The 22,320-nt window shown below is 47.5% G+C and overlaps 1 protein-coding gene across 1 annotated transcript in view; it reads right to left on the bottom strand.

Annotated features, from left to right (window-relative positions):
• MYO18B (myosin XVIIIB) overlaps positions 1-22,320 on the bottom strand; it is a 297,959-nt gene that overhangs the window by 236,026 nt on the left and 39,613 nt on the right. Inside the window, exons 10-12 of the mRNA XM_063623416.1 lie at positions 22,128-22,228; positions 18,576-18,639; positions 5,872-6,016 (exon numbers count right to left, since the gene is read on the bottom strand). Coding sequence (XP_063479486.1) covers positions 5,872-6,016; positions 18,576-18,639; positions 22,128-22,228 — 310 coding nt within the window. The remainder of the gene's footprint in view (positions 1-5,871; positions 6,017-18,575; positions 18,640-22,127; positions 22,229-22,320) is intronic.

Raw genomic sequence — 22,320 nt, forward strand, 5'->3', positions numbered from 1 at the left:
CTGGGTCAAGAGATAAAATGTTTCTTACCGTAAGTTGAGGCCAAAATAGTGTAAACCCCAAATAGTTCAGAGTAATTGGCTAGAAGTTTAAGAGAGGACTGGGGACACAGACCCAGAGGACTGGTTTATGTCTACCATGGGATCTGCAGGACAAACAAAACAGACACATTTCCAGAACCACAAAGCCCTGAACTAATGGCTTCCTATGAACATCGTTGCGTTTCATCACTCCTCACCCTATAGAGAAGGTATCATAGCTGTCCCCATTTTATAGATGAGAAAACTGAGGCTTAGATACAGGAAGGGACCTGTTCAAGATTACACATCCATCAAAGGGCAGAGCTGAAACTTGGCTGGAGATGGCTGACTGCAAAGTCTAGTCTTCTTGGCATACACATACATACTTGTCCCATCACAGAACCGCTCTGCCTCTGGGCTCTCCTTTGCAAAATGTGCCTAATTTTTACCTGTTGTGCAAGCCAGTTTGGGACATACATTCAACTAGAATTTTCTGAGCAGTTACTATGACCCAGCTCTCAGGAAGAATAAAAGAAAAAAAAAAATGGTCCATGGGTAAACAAAATGTGGTATATCCACATGATGGAATATAATTCAGCCATAAAAAGGACTAAAGTACTGATCCATGCTACAAAGTGGATGAATCTTGCAAACATTACACCACGTGAAAGCAGCTAGTCACAGCCGGGCGCGGTGGCGCACTCCTGTAATCCCAGCACTTTGGGAGGCCGAGGCGGACGGATCATGAGGTCAGGAGATCAAGACCATCCTGGCTAATACAGTGAAACCCCGTCTCTACTAAAAATACAAAAAAAATAGCCAGGCATGGTGGCAGGTGCCTGTAGTCCCAGCTACTCGGGAGGCTGAGGCAGGAGGATGGCGTGAGCCTCGGAGGCAGAGCTTGCAGTGAGCAGAGATCGCGCCACGGCACTCCAGCCTGGGCGACAGAGTGAGACTCTGTCTCAAAAAAAAAAAAAAAGAAAGAAAGAAAGCAGCCAGTCATAAAAGACAACAAACATAGCACATATTGCATGATTACATTCATGTCAAACATCCAGAACAAGGAAATCTACAGAGACAGAAAGTAGATTCATGGTTGTTTAGGGCTGGGGGAAAGCATTGCTTAGGGATGGGGGTTTAGAGGGCAATAGCTAAAGGCTATAGGGTTTCTTTTTTTTTTTGAGACAGAGTCTCGCTCTGTCGCCCAGTCTGGAGAGCAGTGGTACGATCTCAGCTCACTGCAAGCTCCACCTCCCGGGTTCACGTCATTCTCCTGCCTCAGCCTCCTGAGTAGCTGGGACTACAGGTGTCTGCCACCATGCCCGGCTAACTTTTTGTTATTTTTTTTTTAGTAGAGATGAGGTTTCACTGTATTAGCCAGGATGGTCTCGATCTCCTGACCTTGTGATCCACCTGCCTCAGCCTCCCAAAGTGCTGGGATTACAGGCGTGAGCCACTGCGCCCAGCCCGGCTATAGGATTTCTTTTTAAGATGTGACAGAAGAGCTGGAGATCGAGTTAATTGCCAATAATTTGATCAATCATGCCTGCATAGAGAAACCTCCATGGAAACCCCTAAAGGATGGGGTTCAGAGAGCTTCCAACACATCAAAGTGCTGGGAGGCTGTCATGCCTAGAGAGGACAGGAGTCTCTGCCCTCTCCCCATCCCCTGCCCTGTTCCTGAGTTGTATCCTTTATAATAGAGCAGCGGTTGTAAGTAAAGTGTTTTCTTGAATCCTGTGAGTCATTCTAGTGAATTATTAGACAAGAAAAGGGGGTCATGAGAACTCACTACATAAAAGCCACTTGGCTAGAAGTATGGGAGGTCGGGTGCTTGCAGCTGGCATCTGAAGTGGAGACAGTCTTGTGGGACTGAACCCTTAACCTGCAGGGTCTGTGTTAACTCTGCTAACTCAGAATAGTCTCAGAATTGAGGTGAATTGTAGGCCTGCCATAGGCAGGAACACAGGGTACTTGAGAGGTAGGAGGTGTGGTCCCAGAGGCTGGTCTCAGGGCTCAGAGCTCAGGCAGACCTAAGTCCGAATCCCATCTCTAGCTTTAGCTGTATGTCCTGAGGGATATGCATGAAACTCTCTGCTTCGCATCAGTTTCTTCCCTATAAAATAGGCATCGTAACAGTCCTCACCCCTCCCAGGCTGTTCTAAGGAGGTGGTGACATCATCGGGTCTATAAGCACTCAGCACAATGGCCCCAGGAAAATGAGAATGGCCCAAACCCCACTCTGGAAGGTACTGGCTGTGTGATACCAGATCAGTGGCATACCTTCTCTGAGCCTCTGCTTGCTTGTCTATAAAATGGAGGTGGATGAAAACGAACCCTTATGAAACACCCCTCCAGGAGCCAAGTGCTGTGCACCACAGTTTTTGCTATTGACTCCTTCAGTTCTCACAAGAAGCCTACAAAGTGGGTACCGTCATTAGCCCCATTTTACAGAGGAAGAGACTGAGGCTCAGACAGGCTGAGCCAGGATTCATATCCAGCAGGCTGACTCCTGACTCTTGCCCATGGCATTAAGTTAGCACATACATCTAATCCATTCAAAGGGCATAACAGAGGTATAAGTGCTTTTGAAACTGTCAAACACCACGCCAATATTAGTGGTGACTGTCATTGCTATAACAGTTCAAAAACCCTGTGTCCAGTTATAAGGCCCAAATTCTCCCCAAAGGGAACTATTATTGGTTTTTAAAAACAGGATTGGGACTCTCAGAATTAGTTAGGAAGCCAGGCGTGCTGAGAAGGGAGTATCATTTTAATGAAAAAAAAAAAAAAACCTGATTACTGAAAATGATTCTTAATATACTTCAAAATGATCTGTTATGACACAAAGCAAAGACATTTATATACGACTCTGAAATTCTTAATAGCTGATTTTAGAGCAACCTATTATGAAATCTTTCAAAGCAGAATCTATAAGTAAGTAAATCATCGGGCAGGCCTCCCAGGCAGACTGACGGCAGCTCTTCTTAAAATAATTTATAACATGGGGTGGGGGGAGGACTGGCAGAAATTATTGCCATCATCAAGTATTAGTAAAATATTTATAAAAGTGACTTTCTCTTATCATCAGATGCACTGATGTGATGGGTCAGGTCCTTGAGCCCACATCGGAGGGGGGGGCCCCCACTTTGCCCCAGGAGGAGAAACTCAGGAATAAAATTGAGCTCCTTCACTTCCCTGGTGACAGGCTAACAAGCCAGGGGGCTCCCTTAGTCTCTGGATAAATATTTCAACTTCCTTGTCTCTTGGATAGGACAACCAGGAGGCATATTCCTCAGAGTCTCCCAGGGGTCCCCAGCAGGACTGAGCCTCAGTTTCCCAGGGGTAAGCCACTCCTTCATGCACCTTATACTGCCTGCCTTCCCTCTCCTGGGTCATTTTCCCATTCCCCTGCCACAGCCTTCTGGGGTCCTTCCCCAAATATGCAACATGTTCCCACATCTCTGTCTCAGGGTCTGCTCCTGACTCAGGTTGGCCTCAGTGACCAGGACGTTGAGTGAGAGACATCACAGTTCCCTGAGCAAAGTAGTGGTGATGCCCAAACAGCCAAGCGCTGAGCATGGCCCACAGCTGATTTTTTTTTCCAATCATTTTGGGGGTACAGGTGGTTTTTGGTTAAGTTCTTTAGCGGTGATTGATCAGATTTTAGTACACCCAACCCCCCTAGCAGTGTACACTGTACCCAATATGTAGTGTTTTATCCCTCACCCCCTCTTAACATCCCCCACCTGAGTCCCCAAAGTCTATTATATCATTCTTATGCCTTTGCATCCTCATAGCTTAGCTCCCACTTGTAAGTGAGAATGTATGATACTTGGTTTTCCATTCTCAGGAAATGGTTTTCCATTCTCTAAGAGGCCATCCTAGAATAATGGCCTCCAGCTCCATCCAAGTTGCTGCAAAAGACATTATTTCATCTCATCTTTATGGCTGAGTAGTATTCCATGGTGTGTGTATATATATATCTCACACTTTCTCTAACCACTCATTGGTTGATGGGCACTTAGGTTGGTTCCTATCTTTGCCATTGTGAATGTCCATGGATGATTTTTGGAAAGACAAGTGGCATTTGTATTTTCATATTTGCCCCAGCCCAGCATGTCTGTCCTTGGCTTGGATCAACTGTGGAATCCCCATCTTACTTACTCCTGACTCAGTATGACTTCTAGAAATTTCCAAAATCCAAACAGTGGGTTAATGTATGTGGCTCAAATGGATGAGAATCAATCAAAGGAATAGGCCACAGGGCCCGGGAATGTGGGGATGACAGAAAGGATGCACCAGCACCTTCTCGAAGATTTTACTGCCCTCCACCAAGGTAACAGCCCAGGATGTCAGCCAGAATCCATGCACAGTCCCACGACAGACCTCAATTCACACACATGTTCATTCAATAAGCAACTTCCAGTTCTATGTTCTGGGCCCAAAGGAAGCCACCAGCCACTGACAAGAGCCAGACAAAGTCACAATCATAATACAAGGCACCAAAGGCCCCATGAAGGCAGAAACCCTTGCTCTTCACCCTCACTCTCTCCCCAGAACCTTCTATATTGCCAAAAAAGGGAGCAGCTTTTGAGGTGAGGAGGTGAGGAGTTTGAATGCCAAGCCAAGGAATTTTATTTGACTTAGAGGCAAGGGAGAGCCTCCAGAGGATTCTAAGCAGGAGAATGACAGTATGGGTCTATGTTGTAGAAAGGAACCTGATGGTCATGATGAGAATGGGTAGGAGGAGGAATGCAGGTATCAGCAAGGAGGCTACTGCACCCATCCAAGTACACACACACACACACAAACATAAACACTGCATGTAAGGTGATAACAGTAAGGATAGAGAAACTAGGACAGAAATGATGTCACAGAGACCATCTCTAGAACATAGTGAATGATTGGATATGGAGAGGGTAAGGACTAGGGGGATAGCAGGAACCATTTGGAAGACCAGGTCAAAATAGGGAAAATCGCAAGCAGACACTTAAGGATGGGGACAAGGATACAAGATCAGTTTCAGGTCATGTGGCAGGGAACATCTCCAGGATGTCTAGCTAGAAACACAGCACCTTGGCTGGGCGCAGTGGCTCATGCCTGTAATCCCACTACTTTGGGAGGTCAAGGCAGGAAGATTGCTTGAGCCTAGGAGTTTGAGACCAGCCTGGGCAAAAAGTGAGACCCCTGTCTACAAAAAAATAAAAAATATATATATTAACCAGGCATGGGGGTGCACACCTGTAGTCCCGGCTACTCAGGAGGCTGAGGCGGGAGGATTGCTTGAGCCCAGGAGGTGGAGGCTGCAGTAGGCTATGATCATGCCACTACTGCTCAGTCTGAACAACAATGCAAGACGCCGTCTCAAACAATAAAAATTTAAAAAATAAAAAGAAACAAGGCACCTTTACTGCACAGACCCAACCTTCCCTTGCATATTCTAGAACTGCTCTACTGTACTTCCAGTACAGTAGCCACTGGCTACCTGTGACTACTTACATTTAAATTAAGTAGAATTAAATAAATTAAAAATTCAATTCCTCAGTCGCACTACTATATTTCAAGTGTTCAGGAGCGGCCTGTGGCTAGTGGTTACTGCACTGAACAGCAGTCATCTCCATCATTGCAGAAAGTTCTTGTGGACAGAGCTGGTCTAGAAGGTTTGCTTGAAACGCCAGCCCTGTGTCCTCCTCACGATGCCTAGTTTGAGCAGCCTCCCCAAGAGCAGTCCCAGAGACATAGAAGGTGCCAGATTGACCCTGTTCCCACCTCTCTGAGAGAAGGGCCTTGTCAGGCGCCTGCCAAAGGAGACAGCTGGCCTCCCAGGTGAGCCCGGCAGGAAGGACGTACCTTTGCAGGCCCCCGCCGCGCCCAGGTGGTAGATGGCTGCCAGGACCCGCCAAACGGCCCGCTGCTCGCTCTCTGAGATGCCCAGCGTCTCCATGGCACCCTGGAGCTGGGCAAAGGCAGCTGCCGCCTTCTGTTTATCTTCAGGCTGGGGGCAAAGGGAGAGAGGAAGAAAACAAGGCCATCACGATGGAGAAAACACCAACTCACAACTTGAAGCTGAGCTCCGTCTCGGAGGAATGCGAGGGTCATTTTATTGCCACAGTAAATTACCCACAACTAAGCTGAGGAGTATTGACAGACACACTCGGGCGACTGGGAAAGTTATCCAAACATTTTTCTCTGACTTCGAAATGCAGTGTGGCTTTTATTCCTGCATGTGTGCATGCATTACAGATTTATGGAAGCTCTGCTCTATGCGGGGCTCTGGTCTGGGGATGCAAAGATGAGCAAAGCCCAGACCTTGACTCTGAGGCCCTCTCAAGGTAGAACTGTAAAGAGACATAAAAGCAACTAAGTGTGAAAAGGGCTAAGTGGTAGGTAGGCTATGGGTACAGGTTGATACGTAGGCTATATAGGGTCTATAGGTAGGGTCTAGAGGGAGGCTCTGTAGGGTAAGCTGTGCTATAGGTCTATGCAGAGAACCATGGGATGTCAGAGGGAGAAGGGGTAATTAATCCCACCCAAGACAGCCAAAGAGAATAGCATAGAGCAGATCAAATGGTGATAGAAGTTTGAAAGATAAATAGGCAGAGCTGGCCAATTTAATAAAACTCCCAACATGCAAAGGGAACCACATGAGCAAAAGGGATTATGGGAGGCAATAGGTGGTCGATGGAAGCAGTTATTTTTGTTTTATTTATTTTTGAGACAGAGTCTCGCTCTGTTGCCCAGGCTGGAGTACAATGGCACGATCTCAGCTCACTGCAACCTCCGCCCCCCAGGCTCAAGCGATTATCTCACCTCAGTCTCCCGAGTAGCTGGGATTACAGGCACCTGCCACCACACCCAGCTAATTTTCATATTTTTAGTAGAGAAGGGTTTCACCATGTTGGCCAGGCTGGTCTTGAACTCCTGACCTCAAGTGATCTGCCCACCTCGGCCTCCCAAAGTGCTGGGATTACAGGCGTGAGCCACTGTGCCCGCTCTGGAAGCAGTTATTTTTGGAGGTGGGTCAGATAGAGATGGGGAGAAGATAAAGCTGGAGAAGCCGGCATGGGCCACCCTTGAAGGCCTCAACCATGATACTAAAGGGTGTGGGCTTTAAACTCCAGTGATGATTGGTAAATACTGATACGTGCCCCTACTATATTCCTGAGCTCATAACAGACATCATTAATCAATCAAGATCCTATAGCAAGCCAGTGAGTCCAGATTCCTTGCAGGACATTGCTTCTTGCAGCCACCACCAACTGTGCTTTCCCACTAAAGGAAATGGCACTTGTTTTCTGTCTCCTGTGCAGCAATAGAAAACTGCATTTTTTTTTTTTTTTTAAGACAGGGTCTCACTCTATGGCCCAGGCTGGAGTGTAGTGATGTGATTATAGCCCACTGCAGTCTCAAACTCCTGGGCTCAAACGATCCTTCCACCTCAGCTTCCCAAGTGGCTGGGACTACAGGTGCACCCTACCATGCCCAGATGATTTTATTTTATTATTATTTTTTTTAGAGATGGGGTCTCGCTATGTTGCCCAGGCTAGTCTTGAACTCCTGGACTCAAGCGATCCTCCCACCATGGCCTCTGAAAGTGCTGGGATTATAGGCGTGAGCCACTGCACCCAGCCTGCCAAAGATTTTAACAGAAGGAAACAGAAAATGACATGATCAGATGTTTATGGATTGTAGGATTTTTTTAAGATTTATAATCCCAATTATGTTTGATTGAATATTAAAATTAGTCTGAAACTACTATGCACACACCATCTGGCCAAGGAGACTCAGCCCAGAAGCCTGCTGGGTGGAAAGGAAGTGAGCTGGGAATGGGAATTCTTTTGTCAATAATCCACCAGCCGATAATGAGAAACTGATTTGCACTTGGCCTGCTTAGAGAACTTGGGTGATGAACTGTAGGCTTTTAAAGCCAGCAAGTCTTTGAATTTTGCGCATCCAGTGCCCAGAGAGGGGGTGACACTTGCCCAAGGTCACACAGCAAATTAATATCAGATACAAGACTAGAAGCAGGCTTTTCTGATTCTTGAACTGATTCCCAGTCCAAGATACTTGTCCCCTCCACTCAAGCCACTTCCTCTAACTGGGAAACTTGCAAGAATCATCAACCAATTGGGACGACGTCAAAGCATACAGTGACATTAAGAGATTTGCTTGGGAAACATTTCAGTTAATAGCAAAAGCATGTTCCACTGATCCATCATATTTCTGGGCCGCCACAGGATCACAAAATCCCTAGCAACCAGGAGCTCAACCTAGCAACTGCAGCTGGAGCAAACAGAGGGACGGAAGGCATCTTACCAACATACTCTCAGTTATTTATGAGATCTCAAAGTAGCAGAAAAAGGACGCCAAAAGGACAGTGCCCACACATTTATTATGGCTCCCACTGTCACCTATGAGCATTTGACTTTAAATTACAGAAGGACTCCATCATCTACCAGGTAGCTCGTGTGAAGAGAAGAATGAGAAAACTTCCACTAAAGCTCATTTGCTCCTTTCTCTTCCTCATCCCCTCCCAATGTCTTTTTCTGAACAGAAGACATGGATCAATAAATATATATGTTTCTGATTCAAAATGATTAGGATCATGAAAACATTCATAGTTTCTTAAATTTCCAGAGAGCCAAATGTTCTTCAAACACCTCTGCAGAGTGCCTTCACAAAAGAAATTCTTTGGATCAACATCATGAAAATAGAAATAAGTCAAGTGAGTGGAATAAGTCAACTGACAACCCAAATGTCTATCAGCAGGAGAAGGGAGCCACAAAGAGTGGTATACCCAGAGCACAGCGATGGAGCACTACACAGCACTGAAAAAGAACAAGCTACTGAGACACACAGCCACATACAAGCATCTCACAGACCCAGTGTGGAGTCAAAGAAGCCAGACAGAAAGCCTGCATCCTGTGTGCTTCTGTTTATGCAAAGTTCAAGAATGGGTGAAACTAACGGATGGTAAGAGAAGTCGAGACAATGAGTCTGGAGTGAGATGGGTACCTCCCATGGAGATTGCCTGGGAGGAGGCTCAAAGGAGCCTTTGATGGAATGAGGAATGTTCTGTATCTTGATCTGGAGAATAGTTGCTGGTGTATGTTTAATAATATTAACATTGGCCGGGTGCAGTGGCTCACACCTGTAATCCCAGCACTTTGGGAAGCCAAGGCGGGCGGATCGCAAGGTCAGGAGATCGTGACCATCCTGGCTAACACGGTGAAATCCCGTCTCTACAAAAAAAAAAAAAAAAAAAATACAAAAAATTAGCTGGGCGTGGCGGCAGGTACCTGTAGTCCCAGCTACTCGGGAGGCTGAGGCAGGAGAATGGCATGAACCTGGGAGGCACAGCTTGCAGTGAGCCAAGATGGCACCACCTCACTTCAGCCTGGGTGACAGAGTGAGACTCCGTCTCAAAAAAATAAATGAATAATAAACAATAACAATAATAATAATAACATGGCCAGCTGTGGTGGCTCATGCCTGTAATCCCAGCACTTTGGGAGGCTGAGGTAGGAGGAGTTGACTAGCCTCAGCAAGAGTGAGACCCTGTCTCTACAATAAAATTAAAAATCTGCCAGGCATGGTGGCATGAGCCTGTAGTCCCAGCTACTTAGGAAGCTGAAGCGGGACAATTGCTTGAGCCTAGGAAATCAAGGTTGCAGTGAACCATGATCACACCACTGCACTCCAGCCTGGGTGAAAGAGAGAGAAAGAGAGGCCGGGTGCGGTGGCTCACGCCTGTAATCCCAGCATTTTGGGAGGCTGAGGTGGGTGGATCACGAGGTCAGGAGATCGAGACCATCCTGGTTAACACAGTGAAACCCCGTCTCTACCAAAAATACAAAAAATTAGCCTGGCGTGGTGGTGGGCGCCCATAGTCCCAGCTACTCAGGAGGCTGAGGCAGGAGAATGGCATGAACCCAGGAGGTGGAGTTTGCAGTGAGCCTAGATTGCGCCACTGCACTCCAGCCTGGGCGATACAGCGAGACTCCGTCTCAAGAAAAAAAAAAAAAAGAGAGAGAGAGAATATAAGAGAGAGAGAGAGAATATAAACATCATTGAGTTGTACACTTAAAATTAGTATACTTTATACACTTCATGTTTTATCTCAATTTTTAAAAATCAATGGATAAAAAAATTCACATCATAACATGCCCAGGGTTTGTCTGAGGTAAAGTCTCAAGGTCAAAGTCTTCAGGTAATTTAGTAAAAGAAAATAAAATCCAAAATGTTCTCTCTCCTTTAAACCAGGCTGGGTTTAGAGCGCCCAGGAGATTCCTACAATGCAGAGAGAGGCCAGGTTTGGATTTGGAGTCAGACAGAGCTGGACGCCCTCTAGACTCTGCACTCCCAACCATGAGACTCTGCAAAAGTCCCTTGCCCTGTGCATGGAGGCTCAGCTTCCGCTTCTTCAAAGAGGAAATAAGGCCAGGTGTGGTGGCTCATGCCTGTCATCCTAGTGCTTTGAGAGGCCAGGGTGGAAGGATTGCTTATTTCTAGGAGATCGAGACCAGCCTGGGCAACGTAGCAAGACCCTTTATCTATAAAAAATATATAAAAATTATCCAGGCATGGTGACATGTGCTTGTAGCCCCAGCTACTTGGGAGGCTTAGCCAGGAGAATTACTTGAGCCAAGGAGTTCACTCACGGCTGCAGTGAGCTATGATCCCACTGCTGCACTCCATCCTGGATGACAGAACAAGACCCTGTCTCAAACAAAATACATAAATAAAATGGAAATCCTATCTTAGCATCCTCCCAGGGCTGCTATGAGGACTAAATGAGTTTATGTGTGTAAAGCACCCAGCACAGAAGCCAGCACACAGTGGTACTCAATAAACGGTGGTTTCCACTTACTACTGCCTCTCCCCCTCCATGCCTTCACCTAGGCTGTTCTACCTTCCAGGGACACCGTACCCCATTGCTGCCCAAGCTGATGCCCCGTACTCTATAACAAGTTAATCGGGTATGATCTTGCCCTCAAAGGGCTCCCAGTCCACTGAAGGGGACGACAGGTATGCAAAGAGATGACACACAGAGCACACACCATGGGCTGGGAGACATTGGGCAGGGGTAAAGGAATTGACTGGAAGGATGTTTCTACAACCAACCTGCCCAAGGATTCCCACCCCTCTGCCTCCTGGAACGGGAGCTAACTCGGGGAGGAAAATGCTGGGCCCTGATTCAATGCATCTCATGCCTGTAGTCCCAGCACTTTGGGAGGCCGAGGCAGGCAGATCACGAGGTCGAGAGATTGAAACCATCCTGGCCAAAATGGTGAAACCCCATCTCTACTAAAAACAAAAAAAATTAGCTGGGCATGGTGTCACGCGCCTATAGTCCCAGCTCCTAGGGAGGTTAACGTAGGAGAATGGCTTGAACCCGGGAGGTGGAGATTGCAGTGGGCTGAGATCGCGCCATTGCACTCCAGCCTGGGCACAGAGCCAGACTCCATCTCAAAAAGAAAAAGAAAGAAACATCACATGGGTGCCCGCACAGGCCGGTGAACCTCATGGAGACTGCAGGGAAGGTAGGACAGGCGTCAGTCCACAGCCAGGAGCTGCCCTACGCGTCGCTCAGCATCTCACCAATCCACTTCTTATCTCAGCATCGAGAGTCCATTTAAGTGGAGAGGAGAGAAAGTGTCCACTGAGCACGTACTCTGTTGTACTGGGTGCTTTTTCCCCATGAGGCAGGCATGGGTCTCTCCAACTGACAGAGGAGGAAATGGAGGCTCAGAGAGGTGAAGTTACTTGCCCAAGGCCACCCATTTGGGGAAGGGCACGGTCAGTAAGTGTCAGACACCTACTGAGCCCCCAATCCTTGGTGTCATCCAAGGGTGTTGCTCTACCCATCCTACAGGTGAAAAACTGAGGCTGGGAGAAGTTAAGTGACCCAAGAGTGCACGTGGGCCAGACCTCAGAGCACACTGTCTTCAGCCACAATCTGTATCGTGATCTGAGATGACAGTGGGAAGAACGAACGTACCAAATTGAAAGTCAGGCCAACCTGGATCCCAGTCCTGACTCCACCACTTAAAAGCTGTGTGCCCACATTGTGCACATGTACTCTAAAACCCTAAAGTATAATAAAAAAAAAAAAAAAAAAAAAAAAAGCTGTGTGCCTTTGGGCAAGTAGCTTCACCTCTCTGAGCCTGGCTACTTCTCCTGAAAAACATATATGATCATAATTCCTTATTTAAAGAACCATTGGGAGAATTAAGTAAAAGAAAGCTCCTGGCAGAACCCCTGGCACGAGCGAGTGATCCCTCATCCTTCCATTTGGGCACCATTCCCCGACAGTTGACAACTGGGTCATAAAAAATAAATGTGCCTCGGGCCAAGGCCTGGAATGTGACAGCCAGAAGCAAACCGCTGGGTGGCAAGGATTATTATTATTATTATTACCACTGCTGCAGGGCACATTTAAAAAAAAATTGGGCTAGATTGCAAAAAAGAAATTATAGAGAAGAAGAAATTAATATGAAAGCTTTGTGCTTTCAAATGTATCCTGGTGCTTGGCAGATCTCAAGTAAGTTCCATTTACAAGCTGCAGTGTGGCAGGCAGCGATGGCACAGTGTGAGGACTAAGAGGAGAAACTGGCAGTCACCGGGTACACACAGCGTCTGAGGACCTGGCCAGTGCCACGCTGGGGGTCTCCGCACTTTTACCCTGGGGTCCTTGCTTTGGCTGGCCATTCATGTTTACCTTTGCATCAGGTGCTCAGTGTAGCCAGAACACTGGCCTCCCTGCACCTGTCTAATTCACTCTCAGTCCAGCTCCAGCTCATGGTTGCCTCCACCAGGCAGCCCTCCCTGATATGCCTCTCCTCCTCCCAGCTTGGCCTCAGCCTACATACACCTCCACTCAGGCACATCTCTCTCCAGCTTGGAATGATCTGTTGATGTAGACATGGCAGCCCACCACCACCTCCCAAAAGTGAGTCACTTGATAGGTAAGACCCAGCTGAGTTATTTCTGTGTGCCAATACCTGGCATCTAATAAGATCAATAAATATCCATTGACAATGAACTTCTAGCGACCATTCTCAAATAAGAGACATTGATGGTGGGGTTGAGTGTGTTCACCCACTGAGCTGGGTCCACGGTACTACTCAGCCCAGATTTGAGGACCCCAGTCTGCCCACATTGACTGAGGGATGGGATCCCCAGGCTTTCTAATCCCCTTCTCTGGGTCCTCTGAGATTCCCAGCAACTGCCCCAGCTCCCAGGACCCAAGGAGTGGGTCCAAAGGCAGACGTGAGATCCCCAAAGACCTAGTGAAATGATACTGGGGAGAAAATAAACTTTAATTAACCGATCTCGGCTGACACAGTAGCAAACAATTTGAAAATTGAAAAGATGTGATTTTAGTTAAGTGGTGGTGAGTTGGGCACGCTCATTCATTTATTCACTCAACACACATTTATTGAGCACTTGCTGTATGCCTGGCTGAGTGCTAGGCCCTGTCTATTCAGGAGTGATCAAGACAAGTAAGACTCCCACCCTCGTGGAACTTAGGGCCGAGGGGAGACAAAACATTAACAAACAGTGTGATCAGAGATGGGAGATTGTTACCAAGGAGACAACAGGAAAGACGGTAACTGGAGACATCTCCTTAGACGGAGGTTTGGGAGTCTGAGACGGTAATACAAGCCGGACGCCCACCTTATCACTAAGAACCACAAAAAGGTTTAAAACCATGTAAGTGTATGTAACTAACCTGCAGGTTGTGCACATGTACCCTAAAACTTAAAGTATAATAAAATAAAAAATAAAATAAAACCATGTAAATGGACAACATTAGGGAAACAGCAGTTCAGTGAACCATGTCTCCTCCGTGAATGTCTGGTCATTAAAAATAATGCTTGCGAAAGTTTGTTTTTTGGGTTTTTTTTGTTTTTTTGAGAGGGAGTCTGACACTGTCGCCCAGGCTGGAGTGCAGTGGCGCAATCTCGGCTCACTGCAACCTCCGCCTCCTGGATTCAGGCGATTCTCCTGCCTCAGCCTCCTGAGTAGCTGAGATTACAGGCACCTGCCACCACGCCCAGCTTATTTTTATATCTTTAGTAGAGACGGGGTTTCACCATAATGGTCCAGCTAGTCTCAAACTCTTGACCTCAGGTGATCCACCCACCTCGGCCTCCCAAAGTGCTGGGATTACAGGCATGAGCCACCATGCCCGGCCAGAAAGTTTTAATGATATACGGTTTGTTATGAATTATGTAAAATATTTGCAGGAAAAATACTGGAAGAACACCTGCAGGTATAGGACCAGTGGGTTTCTCAGGGTGGTGAGGTGAATGGCGCTTGTTTTCTGGTTTGAGTGTGTGCGTGTATTCTGGTTTTTGGTTTTGCCCTTGTGTTTTTTCTGATTTCTCCATAGGAAGTAGGTAGTAATTTCGTTTTTTAGTATTTTTTTTTTTTCTTGAGACAGAGTCTCGCTGTGTCACTCAGGCTGGAGTGCAGTGGCGTGATCTCAGCTCACTGCAGCCTCTGCCTCCCAGGTCCCAGTGATTCTCCTGCCTCAGCCTCCCGAGTAGCTGGGATTACAGGCATGTGCCACCACACCCGGCTAATTTTTGTATTTTTAGTAGAGATGGGGTTTCACCATGTTGGCCAGGCTGGTCTCGAACTCCTGACCTCAGGTGATCCGACCGCCTCAGCCTCCTGAAGTGCTGGGATTACAGGCGTGAGCCACTGCGCCCAGCCATAATTTAGTTGATTTTTTTTTTAACAGATGCTTCATTAAAAATATGAATTAGAAGAGAACAGAGATAAATTCAGTAAGAGGGAAAACAAGATGTGCTGCCAAGGAACATGGAATGGGAACTGAGTGCCTAGGTAGCGTGTCTTGCTGTTGGGGAGCAGGCCAAGCCCTCCCCAACTTGCCCAATGCTGCCATCCTTGATGATGGAGGAGGAGGAAGAGGAAGGAGGAGGAAGGAGGAAGAAGGAGAAGGAGAAGAAGAAAAAGAAGGAAAAAGAAGAAAGAAGAAGAAGGGCTGACATTGGAAGTGTCAGGCACTGCTGAAGTGCTTTATTGGCTTTATTTCATTTCATCTGAGGTCAAGGTGGACTCTTGCTCTCCTAGTTTTCAAAAAGGAAAAAAATCGAGGCCCAAGGAGATGAGGTCACTTGCTTAAGGCCACCCAGCTTAACCGCTGGTACTGGGATTCGAACATCACTATGTCAGACTCCACCGTCGCCAGTGAGTTTTCAGTGAAGATGGAACCAGCTGTTACAGATGAAATAGAAGCAGAATTAATCATAGTAGGGGGGCTGGCTAGGAGGAGAAGGAAAGAGGAGGGCTCAGCCGGGGATGAAGTTGGGTTGAAGTTGGGTTGTAGAGTTGCCAAAGAAAACGCGAGCCATCCAGTCCAATTTGAATTTCAGGTAAACAATGGATAATTTTTTCATAAATATGTCCCCCACAATATTTGGTACAGCAAGAATGCTGGCCTCACTGCCTCTGACTACTTTCACTCTCACTCCAGGACCAGCTTGTGGTCCGCTCCTCCGGGCAGCCTGCCCTGATAGGCTCGCAACCCTTCAGGCTTCCCTGTGCAATATTTGGGACATGCTTATACTAAAACATTATTCAATGTTTATCTGAAATTCAAATTTAACTGGGCATCCTGTATGATTTGCGAAGTCTGACAGCCTTGGGGACTTAGCAACTCCCATTATTGGGGGGCATATCCTGATCACCAGATTCCCTTAATGAAGCTGTACCTGGCCTACCCGACCCCAGTAACTAGCCCAGGCTTGTATCAAAGACCAATGAATTTTCAGACTTTATTTTTCTTCTGAAAGAACAGAGAAAACATTCTCTTGATACCTGCCAGGTAGCAGAGAGAGAACAAAGAAACACTCTACCAGTTCCTGCGAATCAACTGGTCTAAAAAATGCCCCACAGAAATAAAGAGAAAAAAAGGAAACCACTTCAAATGCTTCTTTGACACAAATTCACGCTGTGACCAATGGCTTTATGCAGACTGTTAACAAACAGGTCAGGTTGGGGAAAGCTCAGAGGACCTCAGCTTGGGTCCTTTTCCTTCTCAAAAACAATAGGAAAATAAACAACTACTCTTTTGCTGATTCAAATGGATATATTTGGCCAAAGCTCATTAAACGAATGAGAAAAATCAGTGCTGAGGTGACTTCTCATCTCTTGCCTTCCAGGTGGAGGTCTGGCCTCCTAATGACCCCAAATCACGGGGGAGAGGGTATGAAAAAAGAACACGCTGCTCAGTCCCCCGAGTGAAGAAGCTGTCCCCCTAGTACCTGTTTTAGCAAGAATGCCAGCCTCGTTGCATCTGTTCATTTCATTCTCATCCCAGCTTGTTTCATGTATGAGTTTTGAGAATGAAAGACATTTCATTCTCATTCTCATGGCCAGCTCTTGGTCACGTCTTCCAGGCAGCCTCTCTGATATGCCCCCAACTCTCCAGGCTTGCCCATACAATATTTGGGACATACTTATAAGGTGACAAGTAGATTAGCCCCCGGAGTTCAAAGACGGGGCAGACACATCACCTCACCCAGTGCAGAAACAGACTCTACAACAGTGGTTCTCAAAGCGGGGTCCCTGGACCAGCAGCACCAGCATTGCTGGGAACTTGTGAGAAATGCACATTCTCAGGCCTCACCCAGAGCTACTGAATTAGAAACTCTGTGGATAATACTCAGCAATATGTAAGAGAGAGAGAGAGAGGAAGAGAGAGAGAGAGTGTGTGTGTGTGTGTGTGTGTGTGTGTGTGCGCACGTGCTCGCGCACACATGCACAGGCTTAGCAATTTTTTTTTTTTTTTTTTGAGACAGAGTCTCGCTCTGTCTCCCAGGCTGGAGTGCAGTGGCATGATCTCTGCTCACTGCAACCTCTACCTCCTGGGTTCAAGCAATTCTCCTGCCTCAGCCTCCCGAGTAATTGGAACTACAGGCATGTGCCATCACGCTCAGCTAGTTTTTAGTATCTTTAGTAGAGATGGGGTTTTACTATGTTGGTCAGGCTGGTCTCAAACTCCTGACCTCAGGTGATCCGTCCACCTCGACCTCCCAAAGCGCTGGGATTACAGGCGTGAGCCACCGCACCAGCTGAATTTCTTTAATGACCAATGATGTTGAGCATATTTTCATGTGCTTAGTTGCCATCCATTTACATTTTTTTGTATGTTCCATCTTTGCCCATCTTTTTTGTTGGGTTGTTTCATATATGAGTTTTGAGAATTACTTTTATATTCTAGATAAAAATACTTTATCAGATAAGTGATTTGCAAATATTTTCTCCCAGTCTGTGGCTTGCCTCTTCATACTAATAGTGTCTTTCAGAGAGCAGATGCTGTTCCTTTTGATAAAGTTAATTTGTTCTCTTATGGACTGGGATTTTGATGTCTCATTTAAGAAATGTTTGCCCAGCTCAGGGTTACAGAGATTTTTCTCATTTGTCTTCTAGAAATTTTGTGGTTTGAAGTTTTACAATTAGATCTGTGATTCATTTTTTGTTAATTTTAGTGTATCATGTGAAATACGGATTTTTTTTGCACCAGGATATCCAATTATTCCAGCACTATTTGTTTCCCAGACATGTATATTTGAAAAGAGGCTTTGGAGTGGAAATTATCTACTTCCCTCCATCTGGTGAACTTCTATTCATCCTTCAAAACCCAGGCCAAATGTTCCCTTGGCTAAGAAGCCTTCCCTGGCAAAGGCCAAGTAGCTCTATCAGCTATCTTGTGGTGCCCGCAGCATTTCATGCAACCTCTGACATATTCTTATCTCACATAATCGCATTAATTTCCAAGTCTGTGTCTCCTGCTAAAGTGAAAATTCATGGATGAGGATCATACTCCTAGCACTCAGCAGGAACATACACCTAACACAACACAGGCCCAGCACAGGTGGTGGTGAAGGTATTTGGGAGAGAAGGGAGAAAACAATGGTTAAAATAATTGAATAATAAAATATCAAACCAGTGAAACATTTGCTTTTTTAAGCAATGAAATATACTCTCGGCCCCACTCACAGACTATATTTGTCAGGAAACCATCGCTGAGTGCCCCTACCCAAGTTAACCACCAATAGTATTGACAAAGAGCACCCTATCGATTAATTTAGGCCAAGCCCTGTTCTAAGCACGTTATACACATCGTTTCATTTCACCCTCACAACAACCCTATGAGGCAGATACTGCTACTGTCATTATTGTACTGAAGAAGAGACAGACCTCCCGGGAGGTTAAGGTCCATGCCTGAGGTTCACCTACTTAACAAGTGTCAGAGCTAGAGCTCGAACTAGACTGATTCCAGGGCCCTAATCCTACCTCTACATATACTATGTCTGGTTTCCTTTATTTGTCTGAGTCTTCTTTACCCAATAAGCCAAGACCCTACAAAGGCAGTCCCGACTCTTCCACATGACCAACCCTTGCCAACTATGAACCCCAGTACCAAAGGAGACAAGTTGCACGGCGACTCCTCATCACCCTCCCATCTGGCCCCAGACACAAACTCACATCCCACCCCTGAGGGACCTCCTCCTTACCTTGGACCACACGCCCATGCCAAAGGAGCTGCTATCTGCCATCTGGTGCAGGTTCAGCTCTGCCCTGGAAGCAAAGAAGGAACCAGGAGTCAGGGGGGCTGTTCACACCAGCCCTGGCAGGACAGGTGGTCATCACAGCGTGAGGCTACACGCAACTGGCCAGACATCCCAGGAGCTGTCCCTGGCCTTGGCCCCACTAACACTGCCCTGGGATATCTTCGATCTCCCAAATATTCCTCACACACAGCCCTCAGTTGGCCCTTCCTAAAAGCCAGGAAATCCCAGGAGAAAGGGTTGTAGAGGAAAATCAGGAGAGTAGGGACTAACCCCAGATCTTCTAATCAGCTGGGTGACCTCACTCAAGGATAATATTAAAACAGTCAACATGAATGAGCCCTTGCTGCACGCTAAGTCCTAAGATGACTCATGACAGCCCCACTCCATGGGTACGAATATTATTTCCATTTTACAGTTGACAAAACAGAGGCACTGAGAGTGGGTACCTGCCCCAAGACTTCACAGCTAGCAAGCATGCAGCCAGAAGCTGAGCTGAGGTCTGTTGGCCCCTCCAGCCCAGACTCCGCGCTATCCTGCCATGTGCGCCTCTCCCGGCCTCAGTCTGCACTTTATGAAGCAATACGACGTTTAAAGCTCCTTCCTGTGTTCAACCTGCAGGTTCCTCGGGAGTGAGACCTGCAGATGGGCCACCCACTTTTGCAGGCTTGAGGAATGCAAGCCAAAGGCGGGGTGGGTACAGCTATGCCCCCTGCCCCTTCGAATCACACTCTCTACTCACAAACGCATTGCAGAGCCCAGCCTAAGATCCCCAATCCCATGTGGGTTCAAATTGGTTCCTGGAAAGTGGGGATTACTCATCAGTCTACAGCCAGCTTGTCTGGTTCTGAGGCCGTCAGCGTCCCCTCCCTGGATTCTCTACAGACCCCACATCCTTCTCTGCCTCGTGACTCTGAAGGACTCTTACCAGCTAGGCTTCAAGTCCAACCCCAGTGCTGCTATGTGGCACACAAGGTAATTCTCTTCTCTGCAACTCACTTTTTCTTATCTGTAAAATGGGACCCCTACTCTACTTGCCCCCCAGGATTAAATGGGATATTGTACATAAACTCACACTGCCAGGCTGGCACGGAGTACGTGCTCTGTTTTCCTCACACCTTCTTCCATTCACTGGAAAATTCAATTTGACAAATAATTAAGAAGCATCTACCTGGTGCCAAGCCCTGTGCTAGGTACTAGGAAAGCAGAAAGAAGGATGACACGGCCCCTGATTCAAAGATCTCCCAGTCCATCTGGTGAGGAAGGGAGACCTGCACTGGCAGGTTTTTGAACCAGAAGCAAATACCAGGCACCAAAACGGTATAAAGGAGAAACTGAGGAGCAAGAATCAGGCAGTGCTCCTCTAAAAAAGGGATTTGGAGTAGGGTTTTCAAGGATGAATAGGAGTTTCCCACATGAGTGCATGGGAGAAAGGACATTTGTGCAAGTGAGAACCTGTTTTTGACCTTTGGAAGCTTCAATGTAGGTGACGGACCAAGTTGGCAGCAGCAGAGGTAGAGAAAGGGAAGTAACTGGGGGATCACCAAGGAGGCTTCAGAATGCCAATGACCCCCTGAGGGGGCTGAGTTGCTCCAAGCACTTTACTCTCTTAGGGTCCCTGAAACTCATCTGGGCCACCTCTTCCTCTCAGAGGCAGCTTTGGCCTAGCTCCTAAGGATGCCAAACTCAATAAGGATGCCACCAGCATGGAGGGCCCCTGGCCTGGGCCTGGCTTGGAATGAAGGTCTGGCATCCTCTGCTAGCCGCAGTTGAGCCTCATCCTTCCTGGGCCCACCCCAGGGTAAGCCTCCAAATCCCCCTCTCTGGGAGGCAATGCTTCTATCCCCAGAGCCAAGCCCCACCGATGGGGTACAGAAGAGAGAGCCCCAGTGTGGAGCTCCAGGGCTGGAACAGGGGTGATGTGTGTGTCTGAGAGGTGTTCTGAGAGGTGAGAAAATGGAGGTCCCAAGAGGTGAGGCCATGCGGCTGAAAGTGGGATTCCTATGTTCAGGGCCCACCTACCTACTCCTTCCCGCATTACACCGTTACTATGTACCGCACATGGCCCCTGCTGCCTTGACATGTGATCTCATTTAAATGCCCATGGGGCTGGCACTAGTAGGAACCCATTTTACAGAAGGAGAAACCAAGGCTCGGAGAAACCAAGGTTCAGAGAAGCCCATGTGAGGCAAAGCCCGGATCAAACCCATGTCTCTCCGAATCCAAAGTCATTTCCTTGGATGACCCAGTCAGGGCCTGGTCAGGGCCTATCGGGGGTATCAAGGCAGATCAAATCCTTCAAAAACAAGAACACACACACACAAAGCATTCGCTATGTCCGGGCACTATTTTCAGAAGTATTGTCTACCTGTCGTATTTTAATCCTCACCACAACACTGTGATAGTCACATCTATTTTTGTAGATAAGGAAAGTCAGGCTCAGAGAGGTGAAGTCATTAGCTCAAGTTCACACAGCCAACAAGTGGAGAAACCAACATACAAATCCACACAGCCTTATCCTTGAGTCTGTGGTCCCTGTCACTCTGCTATACCACCCCACTCCAAGTTCTTCTACAGATTCTCAAGACCTTCTAGAAGTTTCCCTGCTGCTCAGTTACAATCACTCTGAAAACTGGGAGTTCCCTCTCTACTCTGCCTTCTCTCTGCAGGTTACAGCTGTCCCTCCAGCCTTAGCCAGGACACTCCGGACAGGTTGAGGCTGTCCTTCAGATGGGGAGGGAAGGTTGGGGAACAAACAATGGTGAGGTTAAAGCACAGTAACCACAAATTATCACCCCTCATGTGGGAAAACCCACTTTTTCCTCTCCCTGACACTTCACTAGGACCATGCCCATCCATCCGACAGAGGAGGAAACCAAGGCTCTGGGAGAGGAAGCCACATGAGCCACATGTCTAAGGATGCCCTGTAGATTTGGGGAAGGGCAGAGATGGCTTTTTAGGCCACCTCCTCCAGGAAGCCCTCCAAGATGAGGCTTGCCTGACTACCCAGCTCACTGCTCCACTCAGCTCCAGGTCCATCCCGAGGAACCTCACGTAGGCATACCCTACCATACACTCAAAGCTCCCACAAAAGTTTAGAAACTTCTGGAAGACATGGGGGTCTGCTGTCCCTCTCCCTCTTCCCACACCGCTGCCAGGGCCAGTACTGACATGCCACTATCACAGCAGACAGCCTTGACTCCCAGCATTTACAAAGAGCTGAATGTAAATTATCTCTCTTAGTCCTATAAGGTCTATGCAAGGTGTTGTTTCCACATTACAAAGGAAGAAACCGAGGCTCAGGGTGGATGACATGTGACCAAAGTCACCCAGCCCATGAGCTGCGTGTACCCAGGCAGCTGGAATCAGAGGCCATGCTCCTAATCCCTGGGTCCCACGGCCTCTCAGTGCTGAGTAGAAGCTAAGGCTGGGCCCCCAAAGAACATGTGCCCTTTGTTGCACTGCCCTCAGCTGTCTCTTCCTGCCCCAAGTGCTCACCTGAGATCCAAGTCCAATCCAGCCAGCATCTGGGAGAAAACTTGGAAGTTACTTTCCCCTTCCGGCTGCCGTGCCACGCGGCTCTTCTCCAAAAGCATTGTCTGCAGGGAGAGAAGAGGGGCACCCAGTCAGCGCTTTGGGTACATCTGCACACGCCTGATGCCCAGCTACCCAGAAGCCCCATCGGGGTGCC

This window comes from Symphalangus syndactylus, chromosome 18 (genome assembly GCF_028878055.3).
Source record: "Symphalangus syndactylus isolate Jambi chromosome 18, NHGRI_mSymSyn1-v2.1_pri, whole genome shotgun sequence".
Lineage (NCBI taxonomy): Eukaryota > Metazoa > Chordata > Mammalia > Primates > Hylobatidae > Symphalangus > Symphalangus syndactylus.